The sequence below is a fragment of the Cervus canadensis genome, chromosome 30 (assembly GCF_019320065.1).
Source record: "Cervus canadensis isolate Bull #8, Minnesota chromosome 30, ASM1932006v1, whole genome shotgun sequence".
Classification (NCBI taxonomy): Eukaryota; Metazoa; Chordata; class Mammalia; order Artiodactyla; family Cervidae; genus Cervus; species Cervus canadensis.
Genome location: NC_057415.1, coordinates 33,542,976 through 33,560,441, shown reverse-complemented (window position 1 = coordinate 33,560,441; position 17,466 = coordinate 33,542,976). Strand labels below are relative to the sequence as shown.

General features: G+C 44.1%; 1 protein-coding gene across 3 annotated transcripts in view; it reads left to right on the top strand.

Moving 5' to 3' along the window:
* Nucleotides 1–17,466, top strand: part of SUSD1 (sushi domain containing 1) — a 130,461-nt gene that overhangs the window by 96,743 nt on the left and 16,252 nt on the right. For 2 of the 3 annotated variants that reach the window (XM_043453660.1, XM_043453661.1), the window contains exons 12-13: nt 1,661–1,847; nt 13,262–13,358. In XM_043453660.1, the coding sequence (XP_043309595.1) occupies nt 1,661–1,847; nt 13,262–13,358 (284 nt within the window). Of the gene's footprint in view, nt 1–1,660; nt 1,848–13,261; nt 13,359–17,030; nt 17,290–17,466 lie in introns of all 3 variants that reach the window. The other variant, XM_043453659.1, reaches the window with a different exon arrangement.

Genomic DNA, 17,466 nt, shown 5'->3' with positions numbered 1-17,466 from the left:
ACCGTAGCCCACCAGGCTCCTCTGTCCCTGGGATTCTCCAGGCAAGAATACTGAAGTGGGTTGCCATGCCCTCCACCAGGGGGTCTTCCCGATCCAGGGATCGAACGCACATCTCTTACGGCTCCTGCATTGGCAGGCAGGTTCTTTACCTCTAGTGCCACCTGGGAGACCCAGGGACTGGCATATACATGCTGTTGCTGCTAAGTCGCTTCAGTCGTGTCCGACTTTGTGAGACCCCACAGACGGCAGCCCACCAGGCTCCCCCGTCCCTGGGATTCTCCAGGCAAGAACACTGGAGTGGGTTGCCATTTCCTTCTCCAATGCAGGAAAGTGAAAAGTGAAAGTGAAGTTGCTCAGTCGTGTCCGACTCTTAGTGACCCCATGGACCGCAGCTTACCAGGCTCCTCCATCCATGGGATTTTCCAGGCAAGAGGACTGGAGTGGGGTGCCATTGCCTTCTCTGGCATATACATACTACCATATATAAAATAGATAACTAGTAAAAGCCTGGGGTACAGCACAGGGAACCCTACTCAATACTCTCTAATGACCTATATGAAAAAGAATCTCAAAAAAGTGGATATATGTATATGTATAACTTATTCACTTTGCTGTGCATCTGAAACTAACACAACATTGTAAATTAACTATACTCCAATAAAAATAAAAACAAATAAAAACAGCACAATTCTAAAAATAGAAAAAAAGAAGAAGAAGTGAGAAAGTGGACATTTCTGCTGCATATTTGAAGTCAGAAGACTTTGGGGATTGATGAGAAAGACATGAGAATTTCTCTGTGTAACATAGCCTGATACAGAGCCAACGTTCAAGCAGTATCCATGGAAGGAAGCCAGTGACTTTTCATGGGTGTATGTCTGTCTGCACCACTGCCTCTGATAAGGGTCTGAATGTGTTGCCTAGAGGGTCAAGGGGAACTTTTAAAGCCAAATATGTTTGTAACAAAGGCATAGACCATGGGATAAGCAGCTGCTAGAAGAAATTAAGTAGAAAGAAAAGTGCATCTATTGGCCCAGATGTTGGGAGTGTCAGAAGGTGGTGAGCAGAGGAGAAAAACCCTTCCCAGGTCTTACCAGACCAGCTAGGCATATCCTAACTCACACCCTGCCCTGGAGACGCCTTAGTTCAGCTTCTTAGCTTTTTTTTTCCTAGGAAATTGTTCTCTGGCCTTGCTTCTGCAGTTTTGCCAACAGGCTTTCTCACTGAGCATGTGCCATTGTGTGTGTGGGAATAAAAAAGGCGAAACTTGTCAGTTTCAGGGCCTGTCGTGCATTTTGATTTAAAAAAATATTCACTTTACTGATGATATTGTAATTATGGACTTCCCAAATATTTATAGTATTACAGCTCTACTTGTATTTCATATTTGTTTTCTCAAACTTTAAACTTTTTATTTTGTATTGGGGTATAACTGATTGACAATGTTCTGGTAGTTTCCAGTGAACAGTGAAGGGACTCAGCCATTCATATACATATATCCGTCCTCTCCCAAACCCTCCTCCCATCCGGGACACCACATAATGTATTTCACTTTTTAGAGGAACTTTAGAATGGAGAGCAAGAGTGTTCATGAGAAAAAGTAAGTATCCAGGCATTCAGCCTTTCAAGCTAGTAGTTTACCTGGTGAACTTTTCTGTTTCAGGTCCACATTTGGGGCCAGAGATGGTATCAAAAAGGATTTGCCCAGGAAATGATCTTTAATATCACTGCCAGCAGTCAGACTCCTGAGACGTGTTTGGACCTGAGTCCAGGTACCAACTACAGTGTCAGCATCCAGGCTTTGTCTTCTGAGCTTCCTGTGGTCATCTCCCTAACAACCCAGATAACAGGTAAATCTTGAATAACAGCATTTGGACGAACGAAATCACCGCAGAGCTGTATAGGCTCAAACAAAGAGGCACACTATTACTTTTTATCACTATATGACGAACTTGAAGACAAAGAGGAAGAAGGATATGAGATTGGAGAGAGGTTCTCAAGGGACTTCCCTGAAGCTGTAATGTTTTATTTCTTAAAAAGATATCTGAAACAAAATAGCAGCATTGAATAAATCTGGGTAGTGTGTCCATGAGTGTTGGTTACGTTCCTTCTGGATATTTGAACTATTTCATCCTTAAGGAGAATTTGTCCTATGATTGTTTTTTTCTCAGTAACATATTTTTCATTCTGTTACAGATACCTTAAGAGTAGGTTACCCTCTCAGGGAGAATGACTGGCAGTCCCACTCGAGTACCCTAGAAAATCACTTTGCACTCATTTTCTCATCTCTCCTCAAATCTGTGTGTGTCCTCCAGCCCCCCAACACACACACTCTGAGCTAATTATCAGAGTATTAGTTTCTTGTGTCTTATTTCCCTGGTAAATTAGAAGTAGTCAGGCGAGGACTTTCTATTCCCAAAATCTCCCAGGGCTGCCTGCAGGCAGAACCTATATTTTATCTTCTTTCTTGGTCCCAACTGTCAGTCTTCCCTTAATCCTGCCATCCCTTCTTGCCTCATCTGTTCCCCTAGTAAAGAACGAGTCCCACCACTGCACTGGTACGTTGTCATATCTCCTTTTTAAATGAAAACAAAGATAGACATACTTCTTTGGATCCCATATTCCCTGCAGCTGTTCTGTCTTTCCTCAGCCCCTGTTTACAATGAAACTCCTTGGAAGAATGTTGTGGAGGCGCCACATCCTTACCTCCTCTTCTGTCTTTAACTGTTTCCAGTCCAGAGGCATTTGTTCTCAATGCTTTACTGGGAGTGTCTCTGTCTTGCCAAATCCACCGGCCAGTTTTATTCTTACCTGATTTTCTGTACAGCATTTGGCATCCCCTCCTTGAAACACCTTTTCTCTTGGCTCTTGGATCCTGCTGCCTTGCCGGCTCCTCTTTCCCAGTCTTTTTCACCAGTTCCATCGACTTTAATGTTGCCCCGCCCTCTGCCTTCTCATCCTTTTACTTCATTACCCTTTCTGCCTCAGTGATCTCTACATCTCATGGCTACAAACAATACCTGTATTTTGACAATCCCCAAATATGTGTCCTAGTCACGTTCTCTCCTCTGAGCTCCATTTATCTTCCTGTCTCCCATATCCTATTTGAACATTTAATAAGCAAGACCAATAGAACTTTTGATTTCGGATCTCTGTCTTTACCCTACAAATCCGTTTTCCACCCAGGCTTCTGTCTCAGTTATTGGCATTCCTATTCACTGACTGCTCAAGCCATAAAGTAATTCTAATTGATTCTGCTTCTCCCACCAGTTTCTAGTCCCTAACAAGCTGGCTTGTTTCTGAAATAAACATTATGAATCCAACCACTTCTACCCCCTTTGCCTTTACAACTAGCAACTTAATCCAAGCCAGCAACTTCTTGCTTGGACTCTTGCAATAGCTTCTAAATCTTCTCCTTGCTTTCACAGTTGCCTGTCACCTGCTGCTGTCTTCATCTTCACCAGAGCTTTAAAAAGATCACTCAAGGGATTTGCTGGGCAGTCCAGTGGTTCAGATGTCACGCTTCTAATGTAGGGGACGTGGATTCGATTCCTGGGAGCTAAAATCCCACATGTTGCACAGCTCAGCCAAAGCATTAAAAAAATTTAAAAAATTGAAATAAAAAAATATTTAAGAAGATCATGCAAAGTATCATACTGAATGAAGTAAAAAAGACAGAGAAAAACAAATATGTAATGTTGCTTATATGTGGAATCTAAAAAATGCTACAAATGAACTTATTTACAAAACAGAAATGGAGTCACAGATATAAAAAACAAACTTATAGTTACTGGGGAGAAAGGATGGGCAGGATAAATTGGGAAATTGGGGTTGACATGTACACACAACCATATATAGGGCTTCCCTGATAGCTCGGTGGGTAAAGAATCTGCCTGCAATGCAGGAGACCCCAGCTTGATCTCTGGGTTGGAAAGATCTGCTGAAGAAGGGATAGGCTACCCACTCCAGTATTCTTGGGCTTCCCTTGTGGCTCAGCTGGTAAAGAATCTGCCTGCAATGTGGGAGACCTGGGTTCGATCCCTGGGTTGGGAAGATCCCCTGGAGAAGGGAAAGGCTACCCACTCCAGTATTCTGGCCTGAAGAATTCCATGGACTGTATAGTCCATGGGGTCGCAAAGAGTCGGACACGACTGAGCGACTTTTACTTTCACAACTACATATAAAATAGATAACAGACGAGATCGGGCACGTTCAGGGTGGTATGGCCGTAGACTAAAATAGATAACAAATAAGGACCTATTGTATAGCACAAAGAACTCTACTCAATACTCTGTAATGACCTGTATGGAAAAAGAATCTAAAAAAAGAGTGGATATATGTATATTTAAAACTTATTCACTTTGCTGTACATCTGAAACTAACACAACATTGTAAATTGACTATATTCCAATAAAAAAATTAATAAAAAAAGAAAAACATTCACATAGGAACATGTCATACCCAGCTCAAAACTGCTGGATGAGTTTGCATTGGTGTTGGAATAGAATCCATGTGCCTGACCCTGGAACATGTAGTTTGGCCCTTGCCTACCTCACTGACCTCATCTCCCTCTGCCCTCTCTCTCGCTAAGCATCAGCTGCCTCCCTACCTTCCTTGCTATTTCTTAAACGGGTCAGACTTGTCCTTGCATCCAGGTCTTTCCATCGGGTGCGTACTCATCCTGAGATACTCTCTCCACGTGTTGTTATTGTTGTGTAGTCGCTAAGTCATTTTCGATTCTTTTGCGACCCCATGGACTGCAGCCCGCCAGGCTCCTGACCATGGGATGTCCCAGGCTAGAATACTGGAGCTGGTGGCCATTTCCTTCTCCAGGGGATCTTCCTGGCCCAGGGATCAAACCCGCATCTCCTGCATTGCAGGCAGATTCTTTACACCTGAGCCACCAGGGAAGCCCTATCACTCAGGTTTCTGCTCAAATTCATCCTTTCAAAAATCACCTCCCCATCACCACTCCATCTCTCTCTATCCATTTCCTCTGTTTGAATTTCTTCACAGAACTCATTTCAGAACTTGTATTTTGAATTTTACTTGTTTGTTTTCTTTCCCCTACTAAAATAGGAGCACTCTGATGGCAGAGATTTTTGTCTGTGTGTTCTGCCTTGAATCCCCAACACATAAGGATCGTGCTAGCCCACGTAAAGACAATGATAGCACAGCAAAGAAATATTTTTGTAATGAACGCATATGAAGACTAATCTCAAAATGGCCAGCGGGTGGTATTGGCATTGAGAAAGTGCCTGGTTAGTTAATAGAAGCTTTAGACCAAAAAAGAATTCACCAGCTGGTGAGTTGGAAGGAAATGTTCAATTTGAGTATTTCTTCCCATGGTGATTTATCAAGATGAACCGCTATTCAGTCGCCTACTCTTTGGTCCTTCTCCTGTTTGGATGTTTTGCATTGCTGATTCATATTAGCATTTCATATGTTTTGATTTGAGAGAGAGAGTTTCATCTTGATGAGACTCATTTATACCTTGTTTTATACAAGAAACTCAGCCTGGTAGCTCACACACCCTGTATCTGTGCTCGTGGCCACCAGGGGGCACTGTTGAGCTATTTGAATTCATTGAGACCCTGCCTGCCTGTTTTCCCTATATACCCCACTTTAAAGAATTTGCAATTTTAAAAAAGTGTGAAAGTTCTAAGCAAACACACCAGAGAAGAACAGGGCCCATGCCCTCTCTTTAATGAAGAAGAGGTATGCTTCGTTGCCTAAGATGGGACTCTTGTTTTAGTAAAATCGTAAACTTTTGAATTTTACCAAAAATGTGAGAGGCAAGGGGGTTGAACCTGGAACAGGCAGCAGCTGGTTTCCCAGAAGAAAAGTGTATGGAATTTCCATTCTGAGTGTCTTACGTTAAGTTAAATCTTACTGATGGGAACAAGATGAAAGCATGCGCTTTAAATATATTGCTGACCTCAGGGGAGAATGAAAGTTTTTGGAATGTTGAAGGACAGAGGCAAGTGTTGCATTGAAAACCAAAGAGGGTGCTGGTGAGAAGGGTGGTGAAATCGAGAGGCGATCACAGTGCTTCTGACTTACGGCCCACATGCTTCCGCAGGCAGCCTGTTGATGGGAATTCCTCAGAGTAGCCCCACCATTCATTCATATACCCTTTAGGTCAAGGGAAGGAAGGAACGTTCATCCTTGATGTAGACCCAAAGGGTCAGAAGAGCTGTCACACACAGGTCATGCTGTTTTCTGTTGTTGTTCAGTTGCTCAGTCACGTTCAGCTCTTTGTGACCCCATAGAGGTTGCATGCCAGGCTCCTGTGTCCTCTGCTATGTCCCGAAATTTGCCCAGATTCATGTCCATTGAGTCAGTGATGCTATTTAACCATCTCATCCTCCGCCACCCGCTTCTTCTGCCTTCAACCTTTCCCAGCATCAGGGTCTTTTCCAATGAGTTGACTCTTCACATCAGGTGGCCAAAGTATTAGAGCTTCAGCTTCAGTCCTTCCAATGAATATTCAGGGTTGATTTCCTTTAGAATTGACTGGTTTGATCTCCTTGCAGTCCAAGGGACTCTCAAGAGTCTTCTCCAACACCACGGTTCAAAAGCATCAATTCTTCAGCACTCAGCTTTCTTTATGGTCCAACTCTTACATCTGTACATGACTATTGGAAAAACCATAGCTTTGACTATATGGACCTTTATTGACAAACTGATATCTCTGCTTTTTAATGTGCACCTAGATTTTCCAAGTCAAAAAGCTTATAGGCAAAATTTTCTTCTTAGAGAGAGGAGAAAATCAGAGCAGGAGAGGTGGAGGGAGAGGGTAAGAGAGGAGGAAAGAGAGAGAAAGCAAGTACCTGCAGGTAGATAAACCACTTATTCTACACAATGTGGTGATCATCTGTGGTTGAATGGTCATTATGGAACCAAGAGTGCTGGAAGAGAAAAAGGAAACAAATATGTAGAAGAAATCATTTCTTCCTAAGTCTATCCTCAGTGCCAAGACTGGTAACGTACACGAGAACTTCCCCTCTCTGTATTCGTAATAAGGAAAAGAATGCACCTTTTCAGATGTTCAGGAGAGCCACTGAAAACTCAGGTGTGTCCCAAGCTTTATTGGACTGTCCCTTTCGCAGAGAGGTCCAGTCAGGATAGCTCTGATTCCCACTACAGGACTAGGGACCACTGCCCCCACCTGACACCTCCTCTTTTACTGTTGTGTCCTCAGGAAAGGACCATGTGGGACCAGGTATCTTGAGTTCTCCTGACATGGGCTTCTCTTCCACAAACCATCTAAGGGCTGTGAACTCCTGTGTCCTCAGTGAGGGCATCATCTCTGCAGGCTGGTTGCGGGGTACCACCCTGACTCCTGCTGGCCTTCATCCCAGCTGTTTCCCTCTTTGTCCAGGCTCTCTCAGAGTCTTTCGTGGACACAGATTCCTTGATGTCTGAGGTCCTCATGTTAGGTCAGCCCAGGATGAAGGCACACTTGTCCTTCCATACCTCCAAGGGTCAGCTGTTCCTCTAGTCCCCAGAAATCTCCCAGCTACTTTCTAGCTTCAGATCAACCCCCAACCCCTTAAGGAAATGACTGGTAAGGATGGATGTCTCCCCGCTCTTCTCACTGAAAGCTTCTGCACCCCCTCTGAGGCCCCACAGAGACAAGATGGCCCACCACAGAGGAAAGTGGGCTGGATGTGTTATTTTCACAATGTTATGTTAGCGTTGTGTGAGTGCTAAGTCGCTTCAGTCGTGTCCAGACTCTTTGTGACCCTATGGACCAGAGCCTACCAGGCTCCTCCGTTCATGGGATTCTCCAGGGAAGAATACTGGAGTGGGTTGCCATTCTCTTCTCCAGGGGATCTTCCCAACTCAGGGATCGAACCCACATCTCTTACATCTCCTTCATTGGTGGGTGGATTCTTTACTGCTAGTGCCACCTGGGAAGCCCATCCTATATTAATGTTAGCTGTCTATAAAATATGAATGGGAAAGTTTCTTTATATTAAAAGCCTAAGAGGCAGGGTTTCTGTGTGTTGGGGTGGTTGAAAGGTATACTGAAACTTAACAATTAATTTAGCAAATACCTATTGATTGGTTATGTACAAAGACTGGTGCTAAGTGATAAAGGAGATAAAGATAAAAGAAGATGGTTCCTTCTCTTTGAGAAACCAAGTCTGATAACCTTACTGACAAGGGAGTTGCAGCTCACCTTGGGATACCTGATGACTTATGGCATAAGCTCTATGTTCTCCATTGCTGTCAATTTCAATTTATCATGCCAGCCTGGTGGGCTACAGTCCATGGGATCAGAGAGTCAGACACGACTGAGCAACTAACACACTCACATTGAGTGGGGGGCGTGGGCCAATTAGGAGGTGCTGAGGATTAGAAAAGAACCTCTGGGGTATCTTTACTTTTATATATTCATGTGTGTTAGTTCCTTGCAATTACTTGACGTTTATAGCACAAGGTTGGGACCTTTGCTTAAATTTGGTGCAGACAAAATTTTCCTTTACTTTCTGTTCATTTTAGTGGGTCTTAGAGGAGTAACACATTTGCACTTCTGTTTACTTCCTTTCTCTCATTGATTTTAATAGTTTGCCTACATTAATGATAGTAATCTTTTGTTATATGTATTGAACCCCAGGTTATGTACTCTTTAATTTTCTTTTCAATGTTCTTTTTGACATTCAGACATTTTAAGTTTTCATGCAATCAATTCTATTGATTCTTTTATCGTTTCTGCCTCGGGTCATGCCAAGAAAAAGCCTTTCCCACTTTGCAATCAGATCAGTTCTTATTCCCTACTGTGTTCTAATGCTTCTTCACAATTTTGCTTTTCACATTTTAGCTTGCATCCATTTGGAATTTGTTTAGATGTGTGGTATAAGGCTAAACTTACATGGTAACTTTTTTTCCCCCAAATGATCAGCCAGGTTCCCCATCACCTTTGGAAAGACTGTCCGTGCCACACACTATATTCTCATTTATTTATTTGGGTCTCTTTCTTGATTATCAAGCTTCTTCCATTGCTTTGCCTATCCCGTGCTTTTACCGTCTTATTTTAGTTATTGTAAATTTGTAATATATTTAATATTTTGGGGTACAAGTTCTGCCTCATTGCTTTTCTCCTGAATCTTCAAAGTTTTCTCAGCCTCCATAATTGTCTTTGTCACTTACTTCTAGGAGAGAATGGACTTTGTTGGCATCTTGGAGGGGCAGTGAATGTCTTCCTTCTGGGTCTGACCCCAGCTCACATACTCAGGGTGAAAGAACTCCAGCCCAGGCATGACCCATTTCTTGCCTTGGGTCTGATTTGGTTAAAATCAGTAATGGGCTGATGGAAAGGAGAGCAGACCAGTCAAAGACAGCAGTTTGGGGGATGGGACACAGCACCTTGGAAAATATGGCTAGAAGTAAAGTTATCCGCCTGCAATGCGGGAGACCTGGGTTCGATCCCTGGTTTGGGAAGATCCCCTGGAGAAGGGAAGGGAAAGGCTACCCACTCCAGTATTCTGGCCTGGAGAATTCCATAGGTTGTATAGTCTGCGGGGTAGCAAAGAGTCGGACACGACTGAGTGACTTTCACTAAGGTTATTTAACCTCAAAAATGCAGCAAAGAAACAGTCTACTCAACTTCAGGCTTTTGCATTCAAGAGAAAAAACAGACTATTTATAAGGTGGGGAAGGCGGGGAGCAGGCAGAACAGAAAGCAGTCTAGAAGTCATGTGTTGATTGAATCAACTGGATGGTTGTGTCCTGTTTAGAACTGGAAGGACGGACGATGCTGGGGCTGAAAAGGGGCCATGTGGCACAGAACAACCAGGGGAGGCCTGCTTGCCCTGCTGTGGGCCCGCCTTCCCTAAACTGGGCACGCGCTTCGTTCTGCTGTTCCTGGGGTGGGTGAGGTGGTTTTAAAAGGTTCCCCAAGAGATTAGAGGACCTAGAATTATTCATCTCAGAGAAGAGCAAACAGAGGAATAACTTGAAAGAGCCCCGAGGAGGGTTCTCACACAGAAAAGAGTAAACAGTTAATCTCCCTCTGGGCTGAAAACAGGAAATGTGTGATAAAAACCACTTGCTTTCCTGCAGGACGAAATGTCACCAATGAAAGGGCCTTTCAGCAATAGCCTGAGGGTTGAGTGTAGAGATACTTGGAATGTTCATGTTCCCTGACCAGGTGGGGAACCTGGTCAGTCTGCATTTCCCCTCTCCCCATTGCTAGCTGGCTGCAGGAGGCTAGCCACTGTCTGCCTCAGGGGTGTTATAGAATTTCTTTCTGGCTGCCTCTTGGAAAGGTGGTGGACCTTTCAGTACGGTAGGGTGCAGTGTTAACTGTAAGTAGAGGCTGTTCCAAGTCACCCCCAGGGCCTTTAACAATGCCACAGATTTACAGAAAACATGATTTGTACGGCCACTGTATCTGCATGGTGTTGGAAGAAATTCTAGACTTAATGTTTAATAAACACTACAGGAAACTCTCCCTTGTCCACCTGGTCTTAGATTCCTGGGTGTCCCGGTGGTCCACTCTGGGCCCTCATTTCTTCTCAGATGCCTTTATACCATCTCTCTGGGCCGCCGTGTGAGCAAAGTTGCTTGAGTCGTGTCTGACTCTTCGCAACCCTATGGACTGTAGCCCACCAGGCTTCTCTGTCCAAGGGATTTTTCCAGGCAGGAATCCTGGAGCGGGTTGCCATGCCCTCCTCCAGGGGATTTTCCAGACCCAGGGATTGAACCCATGTCTCTTATGTCTCCGGCATTGGCAGGTGGGTTGTTTACCAGTAGTGCCACCTGGGAAGCCCCTTCTGTTGATGACTGACTCCATGTCGCCATCACAGTTTGCTCGTAAGCTCTGGACCACATTTCTAATTGCCTGCTGGACGGTTTCACAAAGACTTCAAATTTAACAGGTCTAGGAGTGAGCTGCGGCTGAACCTTCCCCCAGACCTTGATGAATGACGTCACCACTGACTCAGTGACCAAAACCAAAGCCCAGGTTCCTTCCCCTTCCTTATTTTCCACCACCCTCCGTTCCGTCTCTGCCCCACGTATCTCCTCCATCTGCCCCCTCTTTTCCATTGTGAGCACCATCACTTGCTTCAGGCCTCAGACACTTCTTACCTAGATTTTGGACAATCTATGCTTTTGCTCTTTTCCAATTCATCCTCTAGCTGGCAGTCTAAATTGTCTTTCTAAAATATACATCTGCTAAGAATCTGTAGATGACTTCTCCTTATTTACAGGACCTCAGATCTGACCTAGACCGCTTAACTTTTATTTACTTATTTGTTTGATTTTGGCTGCACTCGGTCTTCCCTACTGCATGCGGGCTTTCCTTAGTTGCGGAGAGTGGAGACTACCTTTTTTTGTGTTGATTGGGCTTCTCAATGCGGCGGCTTCTCTTGCTGCGGGGCACAGGCTTTAGGCACATGTGCTTCAGTAGTTGTGGCTCACGGGCTTAGTTGCTCCTCGGCATGAGGGATCTTCCTGGACCAGGGATCGAACCCGTGTCCCCTGAATTAGCGGGCGGATTCTCATCCACTGTGCCACCAGGGAAGTCCTACATTTCTCACTTTATTTTCTGCCTCTGCTGAGCTGGAACTCAATCTTTTGGCCACACTGAACTCCTGCTCCTCTCTCTCTGCATGCACTCTCTCACCTCCCGCCTCTGAGTATATCAGTTTCTGTATTTGATAGGCTCACCCCACTGCCCTGGGTCAGGCATTCTTCCCCCGCATTCCTACCACTCCCATTATTGTAGCTCCAAGCACCACCTGTGTACAAGACTCTGCTATCAGACTTTGAGCTCCTGGAAAGCAGAAACCATGTCTTCCATGGCTGTTTCTCCCAGCCTCACATAGAGGTGGCTAGTAAATATTTGTTGAAAGGCAGTGTGTAAATAGCATATTCAGTAGAGCTTTAAGATCTATCTTGGAAGCTCTAAACCTTTTTTTTATTATAATTTGAGTTGAGAATTTCTACTCCAAGTCTATTTTCTGATTGGGTTGAAGAGTCTTGAGCGTCTGTTTTGGCTTTCTAGTTCTTAATTCCACTGTGGCAGCATTCAGGGGAATTTTGGGGGGACTTCATATCTTATTTTTTCTCTTCCTATCTCTCTGTATAACTCTCATCCACTTGATAGCACTGTTGAGAAGATTAGATGAGATGAGGCATCTATATATGTGTCGGGCGCCCAACACATGTTATCTGTGTGACCCCCAAGGCAGAGTGGTGGCCGGTATGTTCATATTGTGTATGTAACTCCCAGTTAGATGATGGAACCCTGGTGTCAACCAACCAGTGCATTCTCCTCCCTATGAAGTAACTATTTGGGAAATCTGGTTGCTGGGGAGAGCAAGATAAGGACAGACAGCTGTGTGATTATAAAGGCTCTAGAAGTCTAGGGAATTCCCTCACAGTCCAGAGGTTAGGACTCCATGCTTTCACTGCCAAGGACGCAGGTTCAATCCCTGATCAGGTGGCTGATTCATGTTGATGTATGGCAAAAACCATCACAATATTATAAAGTAATTATCCTGCAATTAAATTAATTAATTTAAAAAAATTTTAAAAAATAAAAATAAATAAAAGGATAATCATGCACACACACAAAATCCCCTGGTCAAGGAACTAAAATCCCACAAGCTGCTTGGAGCAGCCAAAAATAATAATAATTAATAATAATAATAAACTTTTCCCAAAGGATCTTAGAAGTCAGATATGCTGGTCTCCTCACCAAACAGGAACCTATCTTCCAAGATAATTGAAATGACCACAGCATCCACCTTCTATTAGTGCTGGGACATCACTTTTTAAAAGAATTATAATAAAAGATATACAACATAAAATGTACTATTTTAATCATTTTTCAGGGCACAAGTTATTGGCATTAAGTACATTCACAGTGCTGTAAACCATTACCATGATCTATTTCAAAATGTTTTCATCACCTCAAACAGAAACTATGTTGACCATTAAGCAATAACTCCCCATTCCCTACCCACACCCTCAGCCCTTGGCAACCTCCAATGTATTTCTGTCTCTATGGATTTACCTGTTCTAGAGATTTCACGCAAGTGGAATCATGCAATGTTTGTCCTTCTTTGTCTGGCGTATTTCTCTTAGCCTCATGTGTTCAGGATTCGCCTGTGTTGGAGCCTGTGTCCGAATTTGCCCATCACTTCTTTCGTGAAAACTTTCCTCTTGATGTCCCATGAGGACCACTTTCTTCATGTCTCTGCTTGTTCTGATCACATCCGTTTTCTTCTTTGCAACATGTTTTCAGAGCCTCCCCTTCCGGAAGTAGACTTTTTCACTGTGCATGGAGGGCCTCTACCACGCTTGCGACTGAAGAAAGCCACGGAGAAAAATGGACCCATCAGGTGAGTAGAGGCCTCTTTCCCATGGCTGCCCAGGGGTCCCATGAAGTGTTTTGGAAACACTGATTTGAGTGAGGATGAGACTTCTATTTAGGCGGCTACGCTGCAGTAGTTAAGGCAATGGGCCTCTTGTTTTGTTTCCCTGGGCACAGACTGGGCTTCCCTGATAGCTCAGTTGGTAAAGAATCTGCCTGCAATGCAGGAGACCCTAGTTCAATCCCTGAATTGGGAAGATCCCCTGGAGAAGGAAAAGGCTACCGACTCCAGTATGCTGGCCTGGAGAATGTCATGGACTGTATAGTCCATGGGGTTGCAAAGAGTCGGACGCGACTAAGCAACTTTCACTCACTGGGCACAGACTGAGCCTTTAATTCCAACCGTCACCCTCCTTAGTGAATAGAGAGACTTTTAAGGGACCAGAGATGAGCATTTGGGCAGCTGAGCTCGAGAAACTGAATCTGCTCCTTTGGTCACTGAATAAGCATTGGCTGGGGTGCCTGTGACATGTCAGGCGGTGTCCTTTGCACTCAGGCCTCCAGGTATATCCATTAGTGATGGTGGATCAGGAGCATCATTTCACTTACCAAAGACAGAATGTGTTTTCCTTTATTTAAGGGTGACCTTGGGGTGTATGTAGTGGTTTCTGGGAGAGTCATTTGGATAATTCTTTTAATTCATTCAAGTACTGAGATGTGGGCAAGGCATTGTGTTGTTAATAACTGCTTCTGGGACTCCAGATGGTATTAGGGTGGAAGTAATTTACCTCAGGTGGTGGACTACGTTGTGTTCAATTAAGCTTTTTGTTTACACAGGTCGTGGCAGGGTTAGGAAAGCAGAAATAGTCCCTTTTTAGAGAGGAAGATTGATGTTCATTTGGGGAGATGAGCAACTTCCTAACAGGAGTCTAGAAAAATGGGATAGATGGTCTTATCTGCAAAACAGAAATAGAGACACAGACATAGAGAAAAAAATGTATGGACCCCAAAGAGGGAAAGAGAAGGGTGGGATGAATTGGGAGGTTGCAGCTGATACATATACACTACTATGTACAAAATAGATAACTTATAAGAACCTACTGTATAGCACAGGTATGGGAAGGAAATCCACAAAAGAGGGGATGTATGTCGATGTATAGCTGATTCACTTTGCTGTGCCATGGAAACTATTACAACACTGTAATTATACTCCAATAAAAATTAACTTTAAGTAAGAGGAGATGGCAATAACCTGCTTCCTTGACCTAACCCACACTACCTATGTCTCTCCTGACCCTTCAGTCTAATGACCCTACAGTACAATCAGGGTAAAAGTCATGAGATATCACAAAACTGTCAAAAGAAAGTCTAGCAAAATTATCTGTGTGTCCATTTATAATGAAACTTGGGCTCTTCGTGTCTGTTCGTTTGAGCTCAGTAAGTGCTCAAAAGTCTTTGCAGGCATATGTATGGCCTAAGTTGTTCTGTGTCTTAATTCCTGACAAGTTACTGGAAGGCACTGTAATTCTGTGGCTGGAAGGAGAGTGGAAGTCGTGACCTCAGTGCCTGAGAGAATGTGCAATACCGACGTGATATTTAGGCCAGGTAATTATGTAAGGCAGAAGGAGAAGCCAAATGACAGTCTACCCTGGTGCTCTGAGCCCGCCAGTGCCTCCAAAACAGGAAGTGGAGATCTGTGAGTCATCGGGGAGGGTGGTGGTGAGAAAGAGGGGAAAAGTCCTTCTGGAACAGTCATGCTCTCCACAGCCATGACTGCTTCCCCAGTGTCATTGGCACTGATTACCATTAAGATGTTGGGGTGGTTTCCTTGGCCCGACTACCTGGTTTGAGCTGGGGGAAGCAGCCTTGCCAGTGGGTGGCAACCCAGAGTTTGCCGTGTGCATTATCCAGGATGGGGGCGTGGGGCAGTGGTTTGGGCACTCGGTGGAGCAGGGGCTCCGGCCCCACGCCTCCCCTCTCTAACCGGGTCATCTTTGGAGGATGATGTAGCCTGTAGCCCGGCTCCCCTCTTGCTTATGTCACCCACACTTGCTAGATTCCAGGAATCACCTAGGGTGCTTTATCAGCAACATGAATTCTCAGAATCTACTGGAGATTTTGATTGAGTAGGTCTGGGACGGGGGCTGGAAATCTGTACAATTATCAAGCGACTCGGGTGGTTATGATCATACTAACTGGGGAGACTGCTTTATGCCTCTTGAATGGTACCTCTCCTGGGAAATGTTCAGAAACAGATGAGTTCAAATGAGCCTTGAACTTGCGCTTGAACATCACTACCTACATGGTAAGAGAGGGACTTGAAGATGTGCTTACAGACAGCATGGAGCCTGCTGCCCGTTTGCTTTTTTACCTGTGTCTGTGATTCATAGGGGTGTCTTCATCTTCAAGTCCCCAGGAAAGTTTGTTGTTAAAGGTGTTCCTTTGTAGGCAGTGAGGCTTAGTAAATGTTTACTGGTGGTAGCAGTGACAAAGCATTGCCCTGCGGGCTTTACTTTGTCATTTTTGTCCCAAGCTTGTTGCTGAAAGTGAATCCAGAAACTTTGTGGAAATCAGGGGCCTGAGGACACCTAGGAATTTGGGGAGCCTGGTGGGTGGATACTTTCTAAATCCAACACCTGCTATTAACCTAGTAACTCATGGGCTCTTAGGAAGCAGGAGATGGGGCATTAGGAATGTGGAGCAGGAAGTGTATACTTACTGGTAAAATAGAATTACATGTGCTAATGAGTTTGGGAAATTATCCTAATCATATTTGGTCCTGATGCATGTTTTTCTTCTTTACTGAAATTTCAACTCAAGAAAAGTCAGTCGTAGCCAAAGAACTGTGCAAAGATTTGCAAGGATGCAGTAGTAAATCATTCAAGTCCTTACTATCAAGCCTGATAGAGAAAGCAGACATCCCACAACTTACTAGGAGATGAGCCCAAACAGATGGAAATAGAAAGGAAGCTGTGATTTGTTCTCAGAGTGTTTTTGTTCTTACACTTTCTTTCACTGACAGATTTTTCTGTTTGGTGGGATAAATAATCCTGAAACATGATAAAATGAAACCAGATTGCTAGTGTGTTTCTTTGTCCACATGTAGGGAACATACAAGATTTTCCCTTTCCAGCTGTTGAAGGATATTGTCAGACTAGATGAGTTCATGGTGACTTTGCACTCCATGCTTCTCATTCATTTCATAGGAACTTCGGTATCAGTCCATGAACTGGAGGGAGTGTCTGTCACATGAATTCTGTTTTAGGCTCCTCATGTGATTACGTGGAGTCTTTTGGCAGACTTAGTGCACTAACTCCTGTAGGCAATAGGCCTCCATGTGACTGCTAAACCCTTTCCCCAGCTGGACTTTGTTTGCCCACGAGAAAAGTCATTGATTAGATCAACTTTATGACACGTATGCTCCAGGCAGTTTACCAGGTAGCCATCTGCAGCCAGAACTTAATCACTCCCCCAGTGTCATGAAGCTTGAACACTGTTGGTTCCAACTGGAGTTCCATGACTGCTGGAGCTGTCAGATCGTGAAGCCCACACAGACAAGGACTTTTATCCAGTGTTGTATCTCCAGCATCTAGCAAAGTGTCGATCTCATAGCTGGTGCTCAATAAGTATGAATAAATGAAAGAATGACCCCCCGCCAACCCAAGCAAGGGTCTGATAGACATTTTCTTTTCTCTTACAGTTCATATCAGGTGTTAGTGCTTCCCTTGGCCCTCCAAAGCACATTTGCTTGTGATTCTGAAGAAGCTGCTTCATTCTTTAGCAAAGCTTCTGAGGCCAGTGGATACGTGACTGCAGAACTGCTGGCCAAGGATATTCCCGATGATGCCATGGAGATATCTATTGGAGACAGGCTGTACTATGGGAAATATTATAATGCACCCTTGAAAACAGGGCATGATTACTGCATTATATTACGAATCACAAGTGAATGGGATGAGGTATATTTCTTTAAAAACTCTTGTGAATTTGATATTTTCCTCTTCATGTGAAATTTAAATAATTGAACATTTGTTTTCCCCATATCTGAGATGAACACTGCATGTAAGAACCATAAACATGTGTTGAACCCTTTCACTTTATAAAGGAGGGGCAGGTGAAACCTTTCTGGAGGTGGA